This window comes from Zingiber officinale, chromosome 1B, assembly GCF_018446385.1.
Source record: "Zingiber officinale cultivar Zhangliang chromosome 1B, Zo_v1.1, whole genome shotgun sequence".
Lineage (NCBI taxonomy): Eukaryota > Viridiplantae > Streptophyta > Magnoliopsida > Zingiberales > Zingiberaceae > Zingiber > Zingiber officinale.
The window spans coordinates 4,686,514-4,707,217 of record NC_055986.1 but is presented as its reverse complement, the minus strand read 5'-3'; the positions used below and the strand labels follow the sequence as shown (position 1 = coordinate 4,707,217).

Genomic DNA, 20,704 nt, shown 5'->3' with positions numbered 1-20,704 from the left:
AAGAATTAAATCATCTATTGCACTTGAAGAATTTGTTGATCAGACAGTGTGTATGAAGCAACGTACCCTGTCAGCAGAATCTGCTGATTCGCCATTTAAATATTTGAGAAGCTCTTCTTTAGATCCACCATCCTTTCCCTGCGCTTGATTGCAGCAATAGCAGAGACAAACTAGAATGATCTGGCATTTCTGCAGAGTGATGAAATTCTAAATGTTATCTGAGGCAAGGGGGTTTCAAAGACATGGTAAGTCAAGGAAAGGGCTCTTACCTGGTAGCTTTTTGTTGATGAAAAATACTACCAAATTCACAGAATACCTGAAGCCACCATGCATATCTGGTCAAAACACTTCCAATGATAGCCGAAAGAAAATTGTTGGTTTAAGCACTAACCATGCAACAACATCCACTGTGTAATGTTTTCGTGAAGAGTACTTATAGCAAACTTGTGTTTATAACAAAATAAAAAAGATAACCTTTTGGAACCATACTTATGGTATGTGATCACAAAGACCAATGTAAAAGGGTTGAAGTAAAATATGTTGATCTATCAATTGTTTCATTGTCTACAATCTTAAAATTATACTCCACATACAGAATACCAGTGAAGATTATTTAAATTCAATTTTAATTTACATGTTGTGACGGCAGGAACTCTTGAAATTGGTTGTCATTTAGGCAATTTAATTCTACAAGGAACTATCACATTAAGTACAAATGACCAAGCCTGTTAGCCAACAATGAATAAGTAGTAAATGATGATATTGTTACGACAAAACCTACAACTAAAAAGGCCTAAATTCTGCGCCAGATCAGGACAGTGTAGAAGCCTTTGCTGTGATAGACAAAGGGATGAAATGTTCACTGCAGCAAAACAAAATCATGCATCAAATCAGATATAATGCCTGCAGAAATAAACAGCAAAAATCAATATCCAAGACACTGAAGGGCATTGGGATTGCCAGCAAATCCAGGGAAAAAAAAGGAAAGAAATTACCATGAGGCCATGTGTCATAAGACAAGTTAAGAATTGATTAATAGTAAGTTTAGCAGAAATACAAAGAACGAGGAATAGCAGAGCTTAACAGATTCAAACCATACAATTGCAACATTTTAAGGTTACTTAATGATGTTATTTTCAGTAGGTAAAATGTCAGTGAAATGTCTTCACATGAAAAGCTCAAATAGTTATGCTAAAGTAAATTTGTGCTTTATACAAAGTGGGGGGAAAACAAAAAGAACAGAGATAAACAATCCAGAAAGAAAGAGAGAAAGATGAGGATGAATAGGCTCTCACTCACGTAGCCTCTTTCCTTCCCAACAAGGACGAGCCAGGTTCATGACTACCAGGCTATAGCCCAGGGGCCCAACGGAAAAGAGAAGGAGATTTATGTGGGAGAAAGAAAGGAAAAAAAAAAAAATGAAGCAAGAGAAAGGTAGCCCGGGTGACAATGTCGGTGTCAACGTTGACGCTCGTGGCACACGGCCCAGGATCAACCCAGGTAAATCATCCAGCCTTCTCCACCATTGCTTCCCAAGCTCCTAAGAAAAAGTTGTAATTAATCCATAAACTTCTAGAATAAATTTTGTATTGTATGAATCTTTCGTCATAACTAACAAGGCATAAAATGGACTAGTGCACTCACGGGAAGCACTATCAACCAAATATCCTGTAAGATTGGCCCAGGTCGATGTAGATAGTGAACTCCTCGAGCAGCCAAACCATGTAAATACTAACAAAGAAGAAAGTACAACATTAAGCTTGAACTCCTCGAGCAGCCAAACCTTGTAAATTCTAACAAATAAGAAAGTACAACATTAAGTCCTTAATTCAATCAATGATTGGATGAACTGACAACACAAAACATAAACAATGAATAAAAAAGGACACTGCATAAAGCTCCCGTTAATGTGAAATTTTAGGAAAGGATTTATTGGATACAATTTTACTCAATTTTTTGCAAAAGGCGGTTTCTGAACAAAACATAAACAATGAATGTATATCTAAATTAGTTTAAATGAATTTCTCAAGTAACCTATATGGCAAGCATAGCAATTGTTTTTCATACTTTATCATAATAAAAAAAACATCCCATGCCCTTCACAAACAATCAAGAAGAAAGCTCAAATATCATCATGTCAAAATTGAATAACATCTTCTGCTCAGAAATTCTAAAATTGGAATAGATTTAGATCTTCTCTAAGTTACTCGCTGCAAATAAGCATTCAAACTGTTGAGGATAACTAGTCCTTGAATCCCACAATCCAAAAAATGAATCTTCAAAAAGAATAGAAAGAAAGGCAGGAAGGGAGAGATGAAATCTCTCTTACGAATAGATACGGTATACAATCCAAACCTTTGGTAGTGTCAATCATTAAGATTCTTCCAAGTGTTGGGTAGTGACCCATAGGGGTGATCGCGGATCGGATTGATTCGGTTATTGGGATAAAAAATTATCCGACCTTACTAGATCAGATAATGCAATATCAGAACCTACGTCCGGCCCTATATCCGACGGTTCTTATGTATCAGATATCCGGCGGATTGTCAGTTATTTGGATATCCGACCCTATATCCAATGAAATATAAAATATGTATATATAATAAAAAATAAAATATTTTAAAATGACAATACACATTACTCATTAGACAATAGATAACCACATCAACAATAACTCAAAATTTCAAATGACATATATAGCGTTTCAAAATGAAAAATAAAATCTTTCAAATAACACTAAAGTCTTCCAAAATACAAAAAACTAAGCTTCTTGATCCATGCTTAAGCTTCTTTATCCAGAACCATGCTTAAGCTTCTTTATCCATGAGCACGCTTATTTTCATATCTGAAACAAACAAACAAAATAATAAAAATATCAATATTTAACAAGTTAAACGGTAATGAATATTAATTATGTCATAAATAAACAAATAATACCTTCTTCAATAGCTTCAAGTACGCTTATATCTGCAAAAGTTTCTTCATCCACACCAACATTAATAGGTTTTGAACGCAACCAATTTTGAGAACAAACTAATGCCTCGACAACCCCAGGAGTAAGTGAGCTACGGAATGAATCAAGAACACGACCTCCAGTGCTAAAAGCTGATTCCGATGCCACAGTAGATACAGGAATTGACAATACATCCTTAGCAATTGCAGATAGTACACGATACTTACCACCATTAACCTTCCACCATGCTAACACATCAAAATTTTTATCATCTGAATCCACAATAGTATCACACAAATATTTTTCAACTTCTGATTTTTTGTCAAAAGAATCTGCTTGCATCAAGTGCTGTTTGAATTGAGACATAAATGATAAATGCAAATCTTCCTCCATTTCATTTGCGACAACATCTTTTTGTTAAATAATTGTATCAACAATCTCATCTATATTTCCAGCATAATGATGATATAATCTCATTAACAATTCCTTAATCTTATTCCTCTTGTCAGCTGCTGTGGAAGAATCATAAATATTATCAAAACAGAATTCAACATATTTCATTTTATAACGAGGATCCAAAACCACTGCAATATATAATAGCAAATTTGTTCTCTCAAATTCTACCCAATATTTATTAAAGTTTTGCGTCATTCCTTTCGCCATGTTACTAATCATAATGTCTCCATTTCTACACATTTGACTTAACATCATTTGAATAGTCATGAGTTCGTGAAAAAAAGAACTGGAAGTCACTTGTAAAGAACTCGAGAACAACATAGTGACTTTATAGAAAGCCTTTAAAAACCTCATCAATGTTCGAGCATTTTTCCAATCAATTTTCTCTGGGGGTCCTATGTTCCTTTTCCTCTTTCTTTCCCAACTATATCATCAGGGAGTATAGAATTGTCTTGGATTTCTTCCATGAAAGAGTCAAGATATTTCGAGCTTCTTTCTTCTTCTAATCTTTCAAAAACTTTTTCAAACCTTTCTGCTGATTCTAGCATCAAATATGTCGAGTTCCATCTAGTTAGAACATCCAAACACACCATCTTCTGTGTAGAAATTTTCAATCTCTCAGCAACCTTTTTGAAACTCAACAATCTAGCCGGAGAAGATCTCACATAACGAACGACATTTCGAATTTTCATAATAGGTTCATTATGGTCCTTCAATCCTTCTCTAACAATTAAATTCAAAATGTGAGCATTGCATCTCACATGAATGAACTCATTGTTCAGAACATTCGACTCCCAATCTTTTATCAACATTTTTAGATGAGTAATAGCAGTATCATTTGAACTGGCATTATCGACTGCCAAGCATAAAATTTTTTCAATGCCCCAATCTAACAAACAATTTTCTACCATATTTCCTATTGTCATACCAGAGTGATTATTAACCTGACAAAAGTTCAAAATTCTTTTATGCAAATTCCATTCACCATCTATCCAGTGTCCAGTTAAAACCATATAATTAATATTTTGTATAGATGTCCAAGTGTCTGTCGTCAAGCAAAGACGTTGAGACTTTAATACATTTCTTAGCTTTTCTTTTTCTTCGACATATATTCTCATGCAATCTCTAGCAACTGAATGTCGAGAAGGCATGACAAACTTTGGTTGCATTGCTTGACAAAACCTTTTAAACCCTTCTCCTTGTACTGTTCTGAAGGAAAACTCATCCATCATAATTATTGATGCTAACTCTCGTCTGCATATTTGAGGATTATATGCAAATGCTTTTAATGTTTGTGAAGCATCATCACCCTTTGTTGCATCAAAAGAAAGGACTTTCTGATTTTTATCCACAGTATTAATCTTAAAAGGGGATGTTTTACATTGAACTTTTAAATGCGTCCACATGTTGCTAGTTCCATCTTTTTTAGATGCACATGCGTAATCCTTCCCACAGTAATTACATGCAACCCTCGGACCTTTTGAACTAGTGGCTTCTAACTTTTTGAAATGATCCCACACAAGAGATTTTTTACCCTTTTCCCGTTTTCATTTCCATCAGATGTGGGTTTTACTTCAACATGTGTTTGACTTTGAGGCTCAATAACAGATTTACTTTGAGTTTGAACAATTGTAGACGATGGCTCACCACCAACAGACTCGATTATTATCAAAGGTTGTGAAGTATTTTGACTATCCATTTCCAGTATAATCTTAAGTTCCTAAAAAGAATATAACTATAAACAAATTAATAACAACTAACAAGAATAATGCAATAAAGATAAATATGTTCCAATGAAGATCAATATGTTCTTGAAGCATCAAACTATTGTTCATTTATTTTTTAAATAATGCAGTTCCCCAAAAGAAGGACATAAGGAATATCACACAAAAGGCTACTCATAATCTCAATGGCATAGAAGAGGTTCTGCACTTCTGCTTTACATAAGTCTTTTCCTAAGTGTGATGATAACAACAACAACAGCAAAAAAAGACCATTCAAGTCATGTTTATGGACTAGTTAGTGATAAGAAATTATATGTCGTTACTTCAAATACATCTATTTTGTTAAAGAAAACAACTACTACAACAAAGTACTTACATACCTTCCAGATTTTGATCTTTCTGAAATCCCACAGCTCCAGCGGCACAGCCGACTCCAAACGGACCAAACCAACCTAGAAAGTAAACAATTAAACATAATTCGAAGTTAGTCTCTAAAAATAAAGAATCATCAACAAAAGTTTAATTAGCGAACTGCGTCTGCTAGAAGTGCTTACCTAGGGTTTTCGACCAGAAAGAAGACGCGTAATAGAGGCGTCGACTTCAATCCTTTTGTAGGCGTCGACTTCATTCCTTCTTCAATCTTCACAGTAACAAAGGGCATGCGTCGAGCACTCGAGTGCGTCCCAAGTCCCAAGTCCTAGTGACCAGTCCCACGACGAGGTGTGCTGCTTGGCTGCTTCAGAAGTTCGACGCTTCAGCTTCAGTTCATCCTTCGTCTGCGTCGTTTGGTCCTCGTTTTGACTTTTGGGTGTTCGTGACTTCGTGTTTTACAGCAAGGTGATTTACAGCGGTTCGGTTCGGTTATCTGCGATTTTTTTGAAGTAGCAAATCGCTTCTGAACCGGACCTGGTCGGGTTCATTATTTTTCAATCCGATTTTTATTCGGTTTGATCGGTTTTTTTTTTCGGTTCGGTTTGGGTGGGTATAAACGGGTTGGTCGGTTTGGCGGGTTGACTACTCACCCCTAGTGACCCATTGGTCACATATTGCACATGAAAGTATTATTTAGAAACTATTTTTTTTACTTGAACAATGTCATTATCAACACGAGTGTCATTATGAAAATCCTAATGGCATAAACATAATTGGTATAAACATAAACTAGCGAATGAACACTACAAGAAAAAAGTTTATAGACAACGTTTTAAAAGCGTTGTCTATATGCCTGAAAAAGCGTTGTTAAAAGTATTGTTATTAAAAATCCGCTCAACGATAATACTTTAAAAGCGTTGTCATTTGTAGCAAAGACAAGACTTTAAAAGCGTCGTCGTGAAATGCTTTAAAAGCGTTGTAATTTTTTTTTGCAAAAACAACATTATTGCAATGCTTTAAAAGCGTTATTTTTTTTTTTGCAAAGACAACACTTTTGCATTGCTTTAAAAACATCGTCTTTTTAAATAAAAAAATAAAAAAAATTCTATTTACAAAATCATTGTTTTTATATTTATAAAAATAACAATTAATCAGTTCGACTAATGATTTCAAACTCATACCAAAACAGTAAAATTCAATCAAAACAATAGAAATCAGTTTCAAAGTAGATATTTGTATTTACAGGAGAATTCAGCTACTAAGTAGAATTCATCTACAAAGTAGAATTCAGCTAATAACTTCAAAGACTAAATAGTTCTGTTTCAAAGTAAATAGTGATATTCAAATTTAAAACAAAAGAACACAAAATAGCTAGCCGGTCTTGAGGGCAACAATCTATTTACTTCTACTAGCTGCACTCAAAAAGGATTGTCAGCTTGAGACTGAAACAAAACACCTACCACTGTGTATCTGTCACAAAAAGCAATACTATGCATCAGTATTATGTACAAAAAATTTTCACTCTTAAAGCTGAAAACAAGGGTCAAAGTTCACACCATACAACAATTAGAAAATCTGGATTGAAGTGCAGACAAGATAAATCTAGGTTTTAGGCAACACGTTGCACAAAACTACAAAATAGCTCAAAACTACGTAATAGTTGAAACCCACATTGATGCTTGAGTTGTTGGAACCTGATTATAATTACAATAACCCTGCAGAATCATATCTAGCAAATCATCATTAACTAAATGCTAAACATACAGTTACTTGATCATTAATTATAAAGATGACACAGTATGAGTTTATCATCAGAAGTTGACACATAAAACCCCAAAATATGAGTTGTATGTTCTGTTGTATCTGTAGATGAGTCTGCATATACAGCTGAGAGGATGAAGATATAAAATATGATGACAAGGACCAGCATGCATCCCTTTCTCAAACTTACAAACACTGACTACATTCCAAGAGCAGGTAAAACCCATTTTAATGAAATTTGTTGGCAGTTTTTTGGTGGTCCAATAGATTCACTAAATGTACAATTTAAAAGAAGACAACTTAAAAATTATGACAATAACTATCATCTCAAACTAGCTATAAGAATACGCCAATGACAAAAGTCACAACTCACTACATGAAAAATATATCTTATTAAGCATAAAGAGTATTCTTTCTTTTTTTCAAGAAAACATTGGATCACGTAGCAAGTGTTCTCTTCTTTATTTGTCAAGGAAGCAAGAGATAAAGGATCCATCATCCTTTGACATATCTCTTGCTTCCAATCTGTCCTTTAACCTATCATTTCAAGGAAACCTCATAACAACTAAAATTCACATACTCTTTGACTTGAGTGAAAGTATTCTAAAGTACTAAAGTAACCAGTACTACCATTCATAGTGCTTTTGTTATATTCAACAATACAAGTACTCTACCACTCCCCACTCCCCACTCAAAATTTGTGTCACACGAGCAGGCAATAGTAAGTCCTACATAATTTAAATGTATTTCTGTGTAGAGACTAAACTCTCTGATTATATGCATGTTTGAGGTTAAGTTAACTAAACTAATATTGCCAGATGATGCCTAAATCAACATTAACTAGCATAATCCGTTTGTTCATCTCAGTTCCTAATCATATCAAAGCTACTTGTTTCTCTTAAACTGCACAGTATCACAAGGATCAACAACAAACTAGGTAGCAATTAGCAACTCTCAGATAGAAGTCAAATATAGTTACAATGTCTATACCCAAACCATTGAAACTATGAGAGTGCAGGAAAAAACTAACAAGGGTAGATTGCATCTCATAAAATGTACTAAGTATTGGAAGGGAAAGACAAGCACAGCTAAAAATGGATGCCAAAGAAGCAAGAAGTTGCTATTTGAAAGTGAATTAAGAAATCATTGCTAGAACCTAGAAATGATTTTGCTACTCTTTATAACTCTTCTATTTTTTTTACATCGTGATGTTGTAGCTGATCCTGATAATATTTTTTTGATGATATTGCCGTTCCAAATATTCTTGATGTTGCAGGTGTTGTTGATTATGATGGAAGTGTAGGGACTTGTCCTGTGGAAACAAAGTACCAAGAATCGCTTCCTTTGATTATACCACCACTCGAGCCAGTTGAGTCTTCATTTACACTTAGTAATGATGGAGGTGTAGGGATGACCCAAGAATTACTGCCTTTGAGTGCATGACTACCTGATCCAGAGCCAGATCCTTTACCTAATCAAGATAATGCCACATTCACTATTTTAGAGCCTTCAAGTACCTTTCAGTATGGTAAGGATGATATTTCTTCTGAATTATTAGGAAATTACATGGAGGTAATTCATTCTGATTTTATAGAATGTGACACATTTTTTTATTCATGCTTTATTAATTTTGATATTATTTTTAGTCCATCTTACACAGCATGCATGTAAGAATTGCATCCTCTTTTTAATGCACAGGATTTCTACAGACATTCTGTTGGGACCAAAATGTAACTAGACCGGGGGGGAGGGGGGGGTGGGGGGGGGGGGTGAATAGCTCGTCGCGATCGTCGTGCTCGTCGTTGCTCGCTTCTTGGGATGATGTGCAGCGGAAATACAAGAAACACAAACAACAACGCTAACTCTAGGGATTTACTTGATATCTACCTCAAGAAGAGGTGACTTGTCCAAGGATCCACACACTCACGCACCCTCCACTATAAAAACACTCCTTCTCGGTAACTACCGAAGGTGGAAAAGCCTTACAACCTCACAATACAACAATGAGAAAGAAAGAAGCAAATTACAAATGAATCTTACAAGATTATAATGAAAACCCTAGCTTCTTTTTCTTCTTGTTGCAACTCGCCTCTTGACTTGGATGAGCCTCCAAGAATCTTCAAGAACTGGTGGTGAGGAAGAAAAGATCGTTGTGGAGGTTTTCTGTGATCGCCTGTGGAGAAGAGAGGAAGTCATGCACAGAAAAACGCTCGCCAACGGCTTTATCCATGCCAACGGTCGAATCACAATGGATTGGATTGCTCCCAATCGATTGGGGAGGCTTTGGATCGATCGACTGATCGATCCAGAGCGCTTCTGTGCTCTCTGGAAATGCCCTGAATTGATTGCTCAATCGATTCAAAGCTTCTCGCGCGATTTCCAGCGCTCCAATCGATTGCCCGATCGATTGGAGGCTTCAAACGATCAATTGATCGATTCAGAAGCTTACTATTCTCTCAGAAACTCTCCCAATCGATTGACCAATCGATTGGGGATGTTTTGATCGATTACCCAACCGATCCACAGTTTTTCTGCATAAAATCGCGTCGCCCAATCGATTGAACCCCCCAACCGATTGGCCAATCGATTGGGAAGTAGAAATCTATGTAGAGCTTGAAATTAGCTTCGTTTTGCATCTGAGATCACTTCATTCCGATATCCGAGTCAAAAGTTATGGTATTTGGAAGTTTACTACATCCGAACTTCCTAGTTCCATGCCAACTCCCTATTGGACTTACGACCACTAAGAGTTCGGTCAACTTTTGACTCATTTGGACTTTCTCTTTGTGCCAAGTGTCCGGTCCTCCATTACTCACTTGGATTTCCTTCCACCAGATGTCCAGTCACTCTTGACCTATCTGGATTTCCTCGTGCCTCGCTCCGCTCACCAGGTCTTTCCATCTGCCTAGCTTCACTCACTAGGTCTTTCACCTGACTTCACTCACCAAGATTTTCCCACTGCGGAGCTTCACTCACCGGGACTTTCTATCTTCCTAGCTTCACTCACCAGGAGTTTCACCTAGCTTCACTCGCTAGGATTTCTCAGTCAAGTATCCAGTCAACCTTGACCTACTTGACTCTTCTTCACAATCTCCCCACATGAACAATTGCACCTGCAATCTTCATGTATTGTCTCAATGTATTGTCAAATATCAAAACTCAAATATCAAGACTCAAGCTTGAGCCAACTCAAGCTTAGTCAAACAGGTCAACCTTGACCTAGGGATATTGCACCAGCAATCTCCCCCTTTTTGATGTTTGACAATACCTTTAAGTTAGGCTAATCTCATAGCCTCAACTTTCTTCATGCCAATGTATGAATGATGGTTTCCTTCATTCTCCCCCTTTCCTAGAGAGCAAACTCCCTCTTTAGGTAAAGAAGGTCTAACTTAACCACACATTCTCCCCCTATTGGCATACATCAAAAACTCTCCCCTTGAAGAGTTACCCAACGTTGTTCACAACTTCACTCGTGGCTCACAACACGATAATGAAAGTCCCATACCTTTCATTTTCCTTAATGCTCACCCTTGAACATTACCACTTGAACAATGAAGATATCCACTCTCCATTGTATTCAAATGCCCAACCTTCAGCATTTTCACGAAAGAAGGGTAACCACCCTTCAAGGTGTATGAAAAATAAATTTTCATGTCCTTAAAGAGTAACTCCCCCTAAAGATATGCACGTAACTTCTGTCATTGCACCAATAATGACTTGGAATCCCTAAACATATAGGAATCCAAATTTAGAAATTCTGAGGCTCAAAAATTCAATATTGAAATCAAATCTCAACCTAAACTTTTACTTAGTTTTCCTTAACCAATCCATCCTTATTTTCATCATGAAAACTCCCCTTAAATGTATACAAATGTGTTTTGAGAGGTTAGGAATGGTTTTATAGACTAAAAATGGCTTAGAATGCTGAAAACAAGTTTTCCCAGCCAAAATCAGCATCCCCAGCCAAAATCAGCATCCCCAATCGATTGGAGTTGGGTCTCAATCGATTGAACCTGCTTAAATCGATCCACTGATCGATTCAGCTAGTGTGGATCGATCCAGCGAGCTTCTGCTCACGAGAAATGCCTTCTCAATCGATCGCCCGATCGATTGAGGCACTCCAATCGATCGGGTGATCGATTGAAGCTCTGAAATTGCTGAAATTCCATTTCAATCAACTTCAGAAACTCCCCAAAAATTCTACAAAATTCTAAAATTGTGAAAAATCATGTAGACACTACTTAGGGGATATACTATCAAGGAAAAATAGTTTTCTATGAAAATACTTTCTATTTTCCAAGATTGACATAAACTTGAAAACTTGTAAAAACTTTAGTGTTTTCTTCTAGTTTGTGTCTAACATTTCAATAATGATTACTATCAAAAGATAGTTTTCATCAAGGTTTTCTAAAAGCATTTTAAAATAATTTTCAAAACCAATATCCAACCATGTTCTTTGGGCTCAATGCACATGACTTGTACATTAACTTTCCCAATGATTGGAAAACACATACCTATGTGTTTTGATGAACTTAAAACTCAAAAGAATGTACTAAATCAACATATTAAGTTTTGTTCATCATCCTAACATCTCACTTGTATCTAATGTGCACTAAAACACATACATGTCACCTTATAGTTCTTTTGTGAGATGTAAAGTTTGGTTTTGCCCTAATCTAGGGATCATGTATATCTATCTAGGCATTTTGAGATTAGGAACAACCACCAAGGATGTTATTTGTTAATAAATGCCATTTGTCCTTAATTGCGAAGAATTAAACATAATGCATGATATGTTATGGCATACATCAAAGATAAATAATTTTTAAAAGAAAATTTCCTATGACTACATGATGTATGTATGACATGACATGATATTTTTGTGTTTTTCATAATAAGGCATGAGTGCAAGAATAAATATGATGTCATGACATTTGATGGGCAAACAAAGCATGCAAATTTTAGCATAAATAAAATATACCTAGGTTACCTATCTAAGTATCCTAAAGCCTTAGCTAACTTAAAGTTTAAACCTAGATTGCCCAATATTTCCCAAGAAAATGTCAACACCCAATTTTGACATTTCCTTTGCTTTTCCTACATTGTGCCAATATAAATTAAGCATATTCCTCAAATTTTAGCACAAATTACTCTTTTAAAGAGTAACAAATTAAAATAAGGCTTAGATTTGCCTTTAACTTCCCAATAAAATGTCAAAATTCCAACTTGACATTTCTTTACGATTCTCTCACTTATGCCAATTTAATTTAAAATCAATTTTCTCAAATCATGGCACATTTTACTCATTTCAAGAGTAAATCAAAATCCTTTTTATTTTCAAAGGTTAACAATAACCTTGAAAATGCTCTCCGGGTGTCAACTTCATCAAAGTTGGGTTAACTACCCTTCTAATCGAAGTTGACACTCTCTAACCCATCTAAGTGGTAGAGAAAATACTCCTAGGAACCCAAAACCTATTGGTGCTCCTTTAATGCTCTAGGTATTCACTAGGGATAACTTCCCCAGATACCTTCCTACTGACCTTATTAGGCTTCTTAGAGTCCTTGGTCATCTTTTCTAGGTCAACTCTAGAGATTTCTTCCCTTGTGACATTCTTTGTGACTTTCTTAGACTTCTTAGAAGTCTTAGTCACGTTTGTTGTTGCAAAAATACTTCTAGGGATAACTTCCCTTGTATTTTTGACTTGACCACTAGGCCTAGGGTTAGTTCCATAACTATATGGAATTCTATGATAAGAAGACACATCCTTTTTGGTTTTAGGTTTGTATCCCAAACCTCTATGACCCTTGGATGACCCTTGTTATCCTAAACCTAGATTTTGCTCATTTTGCCCTTTTAGGATATTTTCCATCCTTTTTAGGGTCTTTTCTAATTTATCAAGTCTTGACCTCAAGACTTGATTTTCTCTCATTAAATCCTTAGTTTTTGGTTTTTCATTTAATCCTTGAGTAATTTTATTTTTAGGCTTGTAACTAAAATATTTAGAATTCTTGCCTAAATTTTTATCTACCTTCCTAGACGTAGGTGTGGTAGTTTTAGCATGAAGAGCTACATGTTTTTCCTTAATGCTATCATGCTTCCTATTTTTATGATAAATAGCATTAAAATGATATAAATTAGAACTAGCATGCTTTTTATCATTATTTAAAGGGGTAGACTCAACAAATGATATCTTGCGTTTTACCTTGGAGGCTCCCCCTTGAGTTGTGCTTCCTCCTTGAGCCTTGACCGCTTTCTTTCCCTTGGGACATTGACTACAATAGTACCCCTTTTGATTGCAAGAGAATCACACAATGTGCTCCTTGCTCTTCTTTGTTCCGGGAGCGGTCTCTTTGGGCTTCTCCTTGCCCTTTAGTGCCACTTGGTTCTTCTTCTTGGCCAATTTTGGACATTTGCTTTTGCAGTGTCCATGTTCCCTACACTCAAAACATATAATATGTTTTTTATTTTTATTTAAAGTATTTTTACCTTCACATGTAGGGATGACACTTGATCCTCCATTTGACTGGGATGTAGAAGCTTCTCCTTCTTCTTGATCCGATGTCAACAAAGGTCTCTCCCCCTCGATCCTAGAGGTGGAGGCTTCTTCATCTTCCTTTTGTATATGGAACAAAGAGTATGCTCCCTCTTTGCCTTTTTCGTTGTATTCCTTTGAAGATGAGGCTTCTTGGACTTCTTCTTCTTCGGAAGTTGAGCATCTCTCAACTTCGGAGTCCTCTTGCTCTTGGTCTTGCTCCAATGAGTTACCCTCTTTGGATCTGTCTTGATTTGGTACAGTGGAGGGTTCTTCATGAAGCTTGGCCAACTTGCTCCACAATTCCTTTGCATCTTCAAATTCTCCAATTTTGCATAGAATTGTGCTTGACAATAAATTAACCAATAATTTGATTACCTTGTCATTCACCTCGCACTTTTGGATTTGTTCTTGGCTCCACTTACTCCTCTTGAGAATTTTGCCCTTTGAACTTGTTGGAGCTTTGAAGCTTTCTGTGAGAGCAAACCATTGCTCTATCTCCATCATAAGAAAATTTTCGATCCTTGATTTCCAAGAATCGAAACTAGTCATTGTGAATGGTGGATGCACCCTTGTATCGAATCCAAGCCCATCTTAGAATTCCATCTTGAAGTTGAGCCTTTTGATGAAGTCTTTGACTTTGATAAATTTGTTCCAACTTCTTCACCCTCTAGCTTGTTGTCCTTTCCGATGATGATTCCGGTGAAGAGCGACCTCGCTCTGATACCACTTGTTGGAACTAAAATGTAGCTAGAGGGGGGGGGGTGAATAGCTCGTCGCGATCGTCGTGCTCGTCGTTGCTCGCTTCTTGGGATGATGTGCAGCGGAAATACAAGAAACACAAACAACAACGCTAACTCTAGGGATTTACTTGGTATCCACCTCAAGAAGAGGTGACTAGTCCAAGGATCCACACACTCATGCACCCTCCACTATAAAAACACTCCTTCTCGGTAACTACCGAAGGCGGAGAAGTCTTACAACCTCACAATACAACAATGAGAAAGAAAGAAGCAAATTACAAATGAATCTTACAAGATTACAATGAAAACCCTAGCTTCTTCTTTTTCTTGTTGCAACTCACCTCTTGACTTGGATGAGCCTCCAAGAACCTTCAAGAATTGGCGGTGAGGAAGAAAAGATCGCTGTGGAGGTTTTCTGTGATCACCTGTGGAGAAGAGAGGAAGTCATGCGCAGAAAAACTCTCGCCAACGACTTTATCCGCACCAACGGTCGAATCCCAATCGATTGTATTGCTCCCAATCGATTGGGGAGGCTTTGGATCGATCGACCGATCGATCCAGAGTGCCTCTGTGCTCTCTGGAAACGCCCTGAATCAATTGCTCAATCGATTCAAAGCTTCTCGCGCGATTTCCAGCGCTCCAATCGATTGCCCGATCGATTGGAAGCTTCAACCGATCAATTGATCGATTCAGAAGCTTACTGTTCACTAAGAAACTCTCCCAATCGATTGGGGAAGTTTCGATCGATTACCCAATCGATCCACAGCTTTTCTGCATAAAATCGCGTCGCCCAATTGATTGACTAATCGATTGAACCCCCCAATCGATTGGCCAATCGATTGGGAAGCAGAAATCTGTGTAGAGCTTGAAATTAGCTTCGTTTCGCATCCGAGATCACCTCATTCCGATATCTGAGTCAAAAATTATGATCTTCGGAAGTTTACTATGTCCGAACTTCCTAGTTCCATGCCAACTCCCTATTGGACTTACGACCGCTAAGAGTTCGGTCAACTTTTGACTCATCTGGACTTTCTCTTTGTGCCAAGTGTTCGGTTCTCCATTACTCACTTAGATTTCCTTCCACCAGATGTCCAGTCACTCTTGACCTATCTGGATTTCCTCATGCCTCACTTCACTCACCAGGTCTTTCCATCTGCCTAGCTTCACTCACTAGGTCTTTCACCTGACTTCACTCACCAGGATTTTCCCACTGCCCATCTTCACTCACCGGGACTTTCCATCTGTCTAGCTTCACTCACCAGGAGTTTCACCTAGCTTCACTCACTAGGATTTCTCAGTCAAGTATCCAGTTAACCTTGACCTACTTGACTCTCCTTAACAATCTCCCCACATGAACAATTGCACCTGCAATCTTCATGTATTGTCTCAATGTATTGTCAAACATCGAAACTCAAACATCAAGACTCAATCTTGAGCCAACTTAAGCTTAGTTAAATAGGTCAACCTTGACCTAGGGATATTGCACCATCAATTTCATTTGTCAATCACACAAGAATGCATTCTATCATTTGAAGAAGGCCTTAACACTTTATGCAATAATGAAGCTTCTGGAGTGGACACTCCAACTGAACCGTCTTCGATCACCGGAGAAAATTTTTAAGGAGGCGATGTTTGATGGAGCGGTCCTCACTTCACTTATAATCATCCCACTTCCAGATTGGCTTCTGGAATTGAATCAACTCCAACAACCAGAAATTTAGGGGAGTTTGTTCCATCTCACTTTTTCTTTTTCTTCTTGCTGTATATATTTGTTTGCTCTGTTTGCTTTTGTTTGACAATTTATTTTTATTTTGTTCGGTTGGTTTTCATAATAATTTTTTTATGCATTCTTTTTATCATCTTAGAAATTATGAAAGGTAGTTAAATTTGATTATCGAGTTTGGATATTTATTGTCATGATTGGATTTTTGGATTGCATGTGGTTACAACTTGGTGATTGATTCTATGTTGATAGATTGGATGATAATTTTTGTATACCTAGTGAAGATTTTTAACTCTATTATTCTCATCTATGTGTGATGCACTTGTGGTTAATATTACTCTAGAATTTGCTTAATTCTTTCGAGACCACATTATCATAGGATTGCATGATTTTTATGAAGGCTATCTTACTTGTTTTTATTCATTCCTTTTGTTATTGCATGTTGCTTGAATAATTACCTTATCTTTGGTTATGTCATTCTTTCTCTCTTCCATTTATTTCACTTTCTTACCTATTCAGATGTGAATATCTTGGATGTTGCATGATGAGTGTTTTACTCGAGACGAATAAAAATTTATAGTTAAGCCATGCTTGATCACTATAGATGAGTCATGCTATTTTTTTTATTTGATCTATTGATGATAATGCATAAGAAAGATGCATAATATGTTGAGAGAAAATGGAAAGAAAAAAAAAATTGAAACATAAAATAGAAATGAAAAGTGAAAAAAAAAGAAAAAAATAAAAAATAAAAAAATCAAAACACAGAGGCGTAAGAAAGAAAAAGAAAAGAAATACTTTTGACATGTTGTGTCATTTTATACTCATTTGTGGTAGAATTTTTTTATAAGTGACACTATAAAAAAAACATCCGTATAAGAGCGATTTATTAGGAGCGGTTTTAACACCGCTCTTGAAAATCAAACAATTGAATCAATTTGAACTAAATCATTTATATTACCTTACCATTTTAAAATAGTTTTACAATCACTCTTGTTGAATAGTCTTAGCACTGATTTGAATAAACCGCTATGTATACTACTCTTAATGATTCAACTATTAAAACGATCTTGAAAATACTGATATTGAATACTTATAGCAGTGGTTCTATGTCAAACTACTACTAACTGTTTTTATTACTCTAACTTGTAAGAACAATTACCAAATAATATACTTTTAGCAACGATTCTGTAAACTACTCTTATGGAACTTAAAATTGATCAATATTTTTTTAAAAAAATAACAATTTAAGTGTTCTATTTAGTTAATGTAATTTTATTTGTACCTCTCAAATTTAACTTTATTTAATTAATTTAAAATATTTATTAGTAAAACAAATTATTTTAAATGAATTATAAAATCTTAATTTTATTTATATCCATTTTCATTCTTTTCTCATTTTTATTTTTGTTAAAAGAAAATTCTAATTTTATTTATACTAATTTTATTTTTTTTCTTATATTTATTTTTCTCAAGTCTTTTTTCCTTAATGTTTTTCCTCTAAACCCATAACTTTCATTCCAAGCATCGTATGCAACATCCACGCCTTCATCTTCCTCTATCCATCTCCGAAATCTTAAATCTCACGTCAGAAATCTTTCCTCTTCTTCTATTCAACTCCGAATCTAAATCTCACGTTGAAAAATTTTCTTGCTCCTCTATTGAACTCCAAAATCGTAAATCTCACTCAAGAAAATCTTTCTCTTATTTTATTCAATTATATCCATCATCCAATCTGCACTACTAGAATATACTGTTGATATTTTTAAATAATATTTTTTTAAAAAATATTATAAATATTTTATAATAACATTTATCAAAAATTATTTATTTTAAAATTAAGAAAATCATATTAGATTATTTATAATCAAAATATTATTAAATATCATAATTGTTTATAGAGAATAATTATTTTTAAAACATATTAATCTTATTAATTTTTTTCTCTTAAATCTTTTCTTTTATTAGTCTCTAGTAACAAGTAAAGTTAACCTAAATTTTTTTTCCTTTTCACTTTCACAGCAACTAGAACCAGAGTCCTTTTTATAGATAACTCTAATCTTATATTCGCATAGATAATCAAAATCATTTACTGAAGCCAACGTTATTGGACTTATTAAGAATAAATATATAGGGAAAGAAAACTATTAATTAGTTATTAAATAATTAACTAAAAATATGAAATTATTTATCAATAAACGATTATAAATTAGGAAATAAATGAATAAATATCTCTCTTACTCTTTTCCCAATGATTAAGAATAACAATATAACAAAAGAAACTATTAATTAATTATTAAATAATTAACTAACACATAAAAATATTAATAGTTGTAGTTTAGTTGGTTAGGATATTAAGTTTTAATTTAGGAGACCTAGGTTCGAGTCCCATAATAATAAAATTTTTAGTATATATCTATACATTTATAAAAAAAAAGCCTTGATTCCAACCTTTAAAAGGAAAAAAAAGTTTCAATGGGTAAGAGCCCGAGGTCAGGTCTACTTGTAGGATCAGACTCATATAATCATGACATATAAGTATTTTGAAATCGTTCTTATATCCATAACATGCACGAAGTGGAGGGATGATTGAAAATCACTCTTGAAAGTAAAAAAAAAAAAAAATTATTTTTATATCGTGTAGTTGATTTTTATTATGAAAAGGTATAGTAGAAGTTGTTCACATTTTTATTGAGCTGTGAAAAGCTAACTTAGAAGTTGGATGAGATATTTTTAGGGTAATGTTATTTTCTTGTACTCATCTATATAACATTCTTTTATTTTCATGTCTTCCACATTACTTTGTTTTATCTTCCTCATTTCTTTTCTTACATTGTCAATTGCTTTGACTCATGTTTCTTTTACCTCATAAATAAGCCTTCATTATTTTATTGTGCATTCTTATGCATTTGATAGTGGTGGAGATTAAAAGAAAAGCAAACATATGGTAATGCATAAATCATGAGTAACTTGAGTGAACTTCACCATTGCATGTATATGAGAGGAGAGTCATTCTCACTTACCTTGTGAGGTTTATTTTGTTATCATGCTCAATTTATCTATCATGGAATGAAGTTATCATGTTTGTTAATCAATACATAAATTGAATCTATGAATATTTGGATCATTGGAATTTGACAATCTTAGGTAATTTTCTTTTACGATCTTTTAAGCATGATTGAGAATTGCTAAGGAAATATATTTTAGTTATTTTCTTCTTTCGTTTACTTACTTGAGACGAGCAAGAATAATTATAGGAGATTTGATAGTTAACATTTGGATATGTTATTTTATTTCTATTCTTCATTGTTTTTATCCTTTTTTTCCGTCTAAAATCATGTTTCTTTACTATTTTTTTTTGAGTTGGATCCTTTGGAGTCTCCATTTATATTTTCTGTAAATTTGATAGTTATTATGGCTACTAATTGATCATGTTAATTTGTCTTATAGGAATTGAGGGAGAGCCAACAAATCGGCTTGATCCAAATGGTTCAATAAGAAGCTATAGAATTGAGGGAGACCCAACGAATCGGTTCGATCCAAATGGTTTAATAAATGTGGCATTAATGAGTAAGTTCAATTTCTGAATTAAGAAAGGAGAAAAGCCCAAAAGGAAATTTAACACCAAAGTCCAATTTTAAAAGCCCAAATCTAAAGCCCAGAAATTACAATTGGTCTGGTTTAATGGGTTCAGACCGGTTCAGTGACTGATCCGGTTCAGTAGAGCTTAAAAAGCGGCACTGATCCGGTTCAGTAGAGCTTAAAAAGGGACAAAATCCGGTCCAGCAAACTTGGCTTGGGTTTTCATTGCTCTGCACTGTTCGCGTGCCTTCCTCGTCAAATCCCCGACGCCCCCAAGCTCCTCTTCTCCGATCTGCTCAATCCGGCGATGGATGACAAAGCCGGCGACTCCTGTGAACGATGACCTCAACTAGGGATCACTTTCCGGCGGAGCAGTTCTGCGCTGGCGCAATGGATTCCCCTCATCTCCCGGTCCTTATTGAGGAGCGGCGGCCAATCTAGGGTTTCCTTGCCGGAGTGGTTCTGCTCTGGCAAGGCACTCCTAAACCATCCTTACCTCCGAAAGCTTCTCGCAGACGGTGTTGCGAACGTAGGGAGCTTCCAGCAGAGGAATCCAGCTGTTCTTCCCTCTTCTCCGGCTGTTCTTCTTTCCTCTCCATCCCTAATCTAAAGATTTCCTTGCCGACGGTGTTGCGAACGCAAGGAGTTCAACAGAGGAAGAGGTCGGCAGAGCAGTGAGCACCTTCTTCTCAATTCCAGCCAGCCGTTTCTTCTTCATCTCCAGCAAGCTCGTCTTTGAGTGCATCACTGAGGCTGCTGTGGACTTTCCGCGGACGTGGTTGCGAAGGCGGGCATTTTCCAGCAACTTCAGTTCACCAATTTCGGCAGAAAATTCTTCCTATGATGTTGTTGGAA

The 20,704-nt window shown here is 35.6% G+C and overlaps 1 protein-coding gene across 1 annotated transcript in view; it reads right to left on the bottom strand.

The window, feature by feature from the left end:
• Positions 1-793: 793 nt before the first annotated feature.
• Positions 794-20,704, bottom strand: part of LOC121999993 (phosphatidylinositol:ceramide inositolphosphotransferase-like) — a 103,367-nt gene continuing 83,456 nt past the window's right edge. The window contains exons 2-4 of the mRNA XM_042554795.1: positions 1,645-1,731; positions 1,483-1,540; positions 794-861 (exon numbers count right to left, since the gene is read on the bottom strand). Of these exons, the coding sequence (XP_042410729.1) occupies positions 794-861; positions 1,483-1,540; positions 1,645-1,731 (213 nt within the window). The remainder of the gene's footprint in view (positions 862-1,482; positions 1,541-1,644; positions 1,732-20,704) is intronic.